The sequence below is a fragment of the Electrophorus electricus genome, chromosome 15, assembly GCF_013358815.1.
Source record: "Electrophorus electricus isolate fEleEle1 chromosome 15, fEleEle1.pri, whole genome shotgun sequence".
Lineage (NCBI taxonomy): Eukaryota > Metazoa > Chordata > Actinopteri > Gymnotiformes > Gymnotidae > Electrophorus > Electrophorus electricus.
In genome coordinates, this window is record NC_049549.1 from 17729298 (window position 1) to 17736342 (window position 7045).

Here is a 7045-nt window from a genome sequence, read left to right on the forward strand (position 1 = left end):
ATCATGAATTAAATGATTAACAAAAGCTCAATTTTTAATTCGTTAAAACAAATGGTAAGCTAATGACAATTTTCCTGATCTATTCGTCTTACATGATCATGATGCTATTCGAATAGCGATACCAGCTCTCGAGAGTTCGCCGGGTGGACATGGGTCAGAGTCGCAGGGTCCAAATTCACCAGCTACCAACTGTAACACAGTATTATGAAAAATAGTATTTTATTGAGAAAAAAAACAAATCATTTGTTCGTAACTGATATTAACAAACGTTTTAAGTTCTGTAAAACTAGTTTCTTACTCCTGTTGCCATGGCACGTGTGACTACTAAACCATGACCAATTTACTCGTGAGCTCTACATTTTGCTAAAAGCTATTATCAGATGATTGTTTAATCAAAACAATGAAATGGTTCATGACACTGTAAAAACCGGTAGACAAACTGGTCTTATAGGTAGCACAGTTCTGAGCTTGAAGAATCCCTTCTACAATAAGTGTCTTCCCCGAAGGAGGAATAAAAGCAGTCTGAGGCGCCGTACGATGCGTGCTCGGAGGCCGGCACGCCATCCTGCAGACTGGCCCAGTCAGACAGGCAGAGGCAGTGCTGGAAGCTGCAGTGCTGGTAGTGGTTGTGCTCTGGACCAAAACTAGAGCTCATGTCCATCCGCGTGGGAGAACTGTAGCATGATGAGGAGGACGAGTGGGAATCGGGGGACGAGTAACTGTTGTAGTCGACTGGACTGGGTAGACTGAAGGAAGGCGGTGGGGATCTTGAAGTCTGGAAAAAATGACGGTTTAGCTGAGGAGTCATGGAACTGACATAATAAACATCACTGTATCAAACGACGAAACAGCATCTGGTTAAATCAAACCCAGCTCAAAGTTTAGCGGTTTAGTAGTTTTAGAAATACGTACAAAGGTGTTGTTGTAATAATCCGTGCACGAGGGGATACATTCGTGCGGCCACTGCGCGGAGGCGGCCGGACACGCCATGTCGCCGCACAGGTTCTCAGGCGCTATCATGTTCTCAGGCGCTATCATCAAAAGTTGATTATCAAATGTGTCTTCCATCGAGATATGTACACTGTCAGAAAGCTGCCGAGGCTGGAAATAGAAGTCTTGCGCCGACCTCCCGGATAAAATATCTAGATGGGCCGCTGGAAAAATGGAGAGAAAACAGATAAGCATAGGAGGGTATTTAAATTGGGCTTGTAAAGACTTGAGATGATGTCACGAGTCCAACAGCCAACAGCTAAATCACATTTGAATAGAAGTTTATAAAAGGAGTCCATACAGATTTTAAGGAACCTTGTATAGTGTATGATATCTTTTTTTTCAACTGAGGTGTAATACAGCTGTTCTGCGTGACGATCGATGAAATTGATTTCATTTGGGGGTTAGTAACTAATCACATTTTGCTTTGATTGATAATCAGATATCTTTATAAGAATTTTTGATCAATAGTGTATAATTACTATATTTAATGGTACTTGATTTTTCAAAAATGTTTTTGCTTTTAGCTTTGTTAAGCAAAAATGTCTGTGTCACAGTACTAAGATCGAATGAGCGCTAATGATTTGTAGTGGTATTTTGTTGGTTTGTTTGTGGGGGTTTTTTGATGCAAAGAATATATTGGGCTGAGAAGCTGCATGTCTATTTCCTAGTGTTTGGACGTCGGTTAATTCGTTGATAAACCTACCAGTCAACGGCGCAGGACAGATGTCGTGAGGGAGCACAATGGCTTGGGGATTCTTTATGGACAGGATCCGTCAATAAGAGGGGGAGGGCATAGGAGAGAGAGAGAGAGAGAGAGAGAGAGAGAGAGAGAGAGAGAGAGAGAGAGAGAGAGAGTGATTAGTGTCTTTGACTTTTAACATGCGTAATGCCTATTACACTGTAAATAAATGTCAGCTAAGATCATTCTTTTCTCATCCTGCCCCTCGTGGGGCGGGGCAACGTTACGCTATAATTCTGTGCAGCTGCAGATTGAACGTTCCTGTCTGAGTGTATTATGGAATATGTAATATGCGCGAGAATTGACAGCTGCGCGCAACCGCGTGCGATTTCTTGTAAAAACGTGTCTCACTCTCAATTCTGCCGCCTGAAGGGCTCTGCGCTTCTGAAGTAATTCTTTGACAGTGGTCTTCACCCGAACTCCCTGGTACACTTTAGGTTTGTCTGGAGGGAAAATGTCAACATAATCGCAATATTTAGTGAAGATACGCATGTTTATTTGTTTGTAAACATGCTTGTTTTATTATTTATTTATTGGGGGATTGCATTAATGACAATTTAGTAGTTTTTTTCCGTAATGTTAAAACAAGAAATACCATTGATATTGCACACCTCATATTTGAAAACATACAATTATACAAGTGAGTCAAATATCCAAAATCCTAAACAATACATTGTTGCGAAAGTGCGGTTCAACCCCCTGTGGCATTCATGAGGGAACAAGTTCCCTGCGTGGCCGGCAACGAACGGGTTAGCGTTCCGCATTACAATAGGCGACGAAGAAATGCGAGGAGAAAGATGCGAGGAGAAAGATGCGAGGAGAAAGCTTTGTCCGCTTGGTGCAAAGCGACGTGAGACCTAATTCCGTTGTAGAATACCCAGTTTACACGAAAATAGCCTAGAATGCAAGAGAGCCGAGTTCGCCCTCAGCTCGGACAGTCGCCTACACTGCGAGGAAGGTTGCACGGTTCCTGTGCGTGTGCGAGCGTTTAGGGGGAGCACTACACACACCCAGGAAACAAAGCAAAATAGAATTCGTGTAGAATGGAAAGCAGGAGAAATCGGAAGCGCTGTCTGTAGAAATCTCATCACGTTACGACAGTAAGTAGCATGCACTTTCGCACGCGCTGTAAAATGCATCCGAAACAGTGTGAGCAGTTGCGTGAGATGTGTCTGACTTCACGCGAGCCTGTTTAGCTGTGCTCTGCCGGTCCGTTCTGTGGCCAGACTAGGCGTCAAAACCAAACGGGTTTATTCCCGCTCGCCTGATAAAACAGCTACCTGTTTATGTTGTTTAAGCGTGAGAATCGTAACATATCTATAGAAAAACATTCACCAACATTGGCTAAAATCGCTGTAAACGTTGTACACGTCTGGAATAGTTTAGTTGTTTGAAAAGCCCTATTCATAACAAGTCTTGTAGTTTTCAGTTGTTGAGATTCAGCTCGTGGGCGGCTTCTTGATATATATATATATATATATATATATATATATATATATATATATATATATATATATATATATATATATATATATATATATATATATGTATGTATGTATGTATGTATGTATGTATGTATGTATGTATGTATGTATATATATATATATATATATATATATCCGAACGACTGAAAAGCTCCCGTAAAAGGCCTGTAATAAAACAACGCCACGCCATGGCGGAGGTGATAGGCGCTCCAGGAGTGGCGAATTGGCACTGATGTTGATAAGATTGCGACAGGTCCTTCGGCGGAGTTTGGTGGGCTCGGTTAACTGCCACAGCGATCCTCAGAACTGCTCATAAGGCTTAATGGGATCTCAAATCCTACTAATTTACGTTTAAAGTACTCTGATTAACCTGCGCTCAGAACACAGGCAGGTATTCAGAAAAGTCATTTGTCATAAATGAACACATCGAACCAATTAAATAGCAAACTAAGAACTGACACTTTCATCTAAACCATTAATACACAAGTAAATGGAGGCAGCGTGTTTTAGGCTTAAAAACGTCTTTAAAAACGCCTGTTTGAACTCGATATACTGATCCCCCCAGTTTAGTTGTCATTATCAAGTGCAACATCCGTGCTCCTTAAAACATACTAAATACTTTGCTAATATTGAACGTTAACTCCCGAAAACGGATGTCTGCTTTTGAAGCAGTCTGTTGTCAGAGGCAGGCTACGGGTTTAGTCAAATGGTAAATCGTTCCTGTTATATCATCGTTTATAATTAAATCTCTATTTTCCATGTTTTTCAGGTCACTCAAGATAAGAACAAATCAGAAAAAGGAAAAGATTATTCACTCACCAGACATATTGGCGTGAAGAGGAAAAAGGACTACAATGAAACACCCAATGTCTGTTCTTGGCTCTGTTGTATGGGCAAGAACGAATTATTCATAAAAGTATCACAAAGTCTCAATAAAGAACTCTCACAACACTCTCACTATATACAATTATATAGTAATATAGCTAGGGATGTATTAGTTTGGGTTTATATGTCCTCATCCCTACTATTTAAATCCCCAAGAACTCAATGATTTGACAATGATTTGATTGCGCGATACTTTCAATTTGAATATTCAAAGACTTCGTAAAAATACTTATTTCTTAGTGATTTTCGCTATTCTATTGCATGTATTAACATCTCTTTTAATAGAATATTACACCATTTCACACTTTGATTAAAAACAAAAATATATTTTTAACATTTTATCATCCTTTTGATATTGGTGGCAGGAGCTTTCCTGTGAAGCTCTCATTCCACTTCACAATAAAGTAGGTGAGATTAATGTAATCCCACACAACACATTATGTCAAATATATATTCTACAATTGATAATCATTTTTAAAAACGTAAATATAATGTTGTGTGGCCTGGTTTAAACTCTTTTTCAGTAATATAGGAATGGTGGGCGTGGCATATGGTAGCAGCCATTTTTGCCGTCAGAGGCTGTGGCGTTGTGTTCCTGATCCCAGACACTACACGTGCAAAACAGCCACTGCGCAGCACATGTATGCCTCATACTCATACTCAATGACCAATTTTATTTTCTTTGCAATATTTAGTAAAAGTGTTCTTTATTGCTCATTTACTGATCAGGTGTGCGTTGTAATATTCAGATTTTGTCCACCCAGTAAATGAGTGCGTTGTTCAATTTTTTTTTAATCACTCCACGGGAGCCAATTTATATAAGAAGGAAGTTGAATATAATGTTAGGAAAAGAACTGAGCAATAATATCAAAGTTTGGTCACGGTTTATTCTACTTTTTGCTATTGAAAATAAAATGAAAATGTGTTATTTTACGTAATGTAGGTTACACACACACACAGACAGATATATATATATATATATATATATATATATATATATATATATATATATATATATATATATATATATATATATATATATATATATATATATATATATATATCTTGTGTGTATGTATGTCTACATTTATACATTTATACAGCTTTTTGTTTCTAAGTTTCTGTCCAGAGATTCGACAGGTAACTTTAGATAAACCTTATATATGTGCTTTAATTTGTCGTTATATATATATATATATATATATATATATATATATATATATATATATATATATATATATATATATATATATATATATATATACATACACACACACACACACACACACACAGACACACACACACACACACACACACACACACACACACATATGTACATATAACACATACGCATGCACATTTTTTAGGCGCATTTGCGCTCGAGATTTAAGGTTCTGATCAGCGGGGAATTAAGATTATTTGAAATCCACATCCGTATATTCATAAATATAAGTATATTCAATTTGAAGATTTTACATTATGACTTTATTGACTTACGAGGCGTAAACCAATATCGTAATTCTACGACCCCGGAAACAAAAGTGACAAGGAAGCCCTCTCGTTACCAAATAAGTTTAAGTATATACGTTTATGCGCTTTCAATAGTTCTTTGAGCGTTTGAAATCGTTAGCTAGTATGGTTGTGCTCTGGCGTTATGTCTCCACCGCGTGGTTGAAATGTGACCTGCAGGTCAACCGCGAGTAACAGCGACATACCTTAGTGAAATGGCACCAAACTCTGCTTTACTTAGAGAGCAAATGAGTTATAAAGTTACAGCGTTACTCATAATTTCAACAAGGCCAGATTACACTTTGCCCTTTAATAAAACTACTCTAAATGAAACATAATTATGAGAGTGAAATGTACTGAAATAGAGAGATGTATCCTCTTTATTTGTCATGCAGACAGTGGTGCCATAACTGACTCAATAGTATGCACTGGCATTTAAACCACAGATAAGTGTACACATCAAAATATTTCATTATAATTCTCTGCTGAAAAAAAAGGAAACTACAAGAGATTGCAAAGCAAAATCTAGTCATCTTGATAATGTAACTAATATATTATTAGGGTATAAAATATAAATTATTGTCATCGTCATTTAAAATTGCAATGAAAACCTAAAATGTACAAATGGAACACGTTCTGTCCCTTCTATATTAGACATTCAGCGAACAACGACAATACAACTAACAATAAAATAAGCAGTTTAGTTTGTATAGTGCGTTTCACTAACCCAAGGACGCTTTGCATTGGGAGGAGGAAACACCCAGAAAGAACAAACAGCAGTAAAGAGGGAATGTTTAAGTTGATTTCTAAAGGAAGACAGAAAAGAACAGTGGTGGGGAGACCATGGCAGAGTTCCACACTTCAGGAGCAGCAGTACTGCAGGATCTGCCACCCACGAGTGTGAATCGACTCTGTGGGACAGCAGTAAGACCAGAGCCCAAGGAAGGATGAGGGACAGCATGCAGGACTGAGTTCAAAGAGAGAAGTAGAAGCCAGACCAGGAAGAACATGGAGGTTAGAAAGAAGATTTTATACATAATCCCGTAGATAACAGGGAGGCAGTGCAGCTACTTAAGGACAGGTGTGATCTGTGATCTGACAGGTGTGATCTGTGATCTGACAGGTGCAATATGTGATCTGACAGGTGTGATCTGTGATCTGACAGGTGTGATCTGTGATCTGACAGGTGCAATATGTGATCTGACAGGTGTGATCTGTGATCTGACAGGTGCAATATGTGATCTGACAGGTGTGATCTGTGATCTGACAGGTGCAATATGTGATCTGACAGGTGTGACCCATGATCAGACAGGTATGATCCATGATCTGTGATCAGACAGGTGTGATCAGTGATCTGACAGGTGTGATCTGTCAGGACTCTAGCTGCAACTGTCTGATTAGAAATATGAGCCCAGAGCCTGGAGCAGTTGATAGA

General features: G+C 38.7%; 1 protein-coding gene across 1 annotated transcript; it reads right to left on the reverse strand.

Moving 5' to 3' along the window:
• Positions 1-208: 208 nt before the first annotated feature.
• On the reverse strand, positions 209-4043 carry colca2 (colorectal cancer associated 2). Its single transcript, XM_027021264.2, has 5 exons — positions 4036-4043; positions 2084-2175; positions 1697-1748; positions 913-1154; positions 209-775 (listed from the first exon to the last, which is right to left on the reverse strand). The coding sequence occupies exons 1-5, from the start codon at positions 4040-4042 to the stop codon at positions 446-448; spliced, it is 723 nt and encodes a 240-aa protein (XP_026877065.2). The 5' UTR covers position 4043; the 3' UTR covers positions 209-445.
• Positions 4044-7045: the final 3002 nt, after the last annotated feature.

Excerpts from the sequence above, each read along its gene's own strand:
- colca2 (XM_027021264.2), bottom strand. Across the intron at positions 1,749-2,083 it reads TTCAGGCGGCAGAATTGAGA|AATCCCCAAGCCATTGTGCT; the intron begins GTGAGACACGTT and ends CTGTCCATAAAG. Across the intron at positions 1,155-1,696 it reads CTGTCCTGCGCCGTTGACTG|CGGCCCATCTAGATATTTTA; the intron begins GTAGGTTTATCA and ends CCATTTTTCCAG.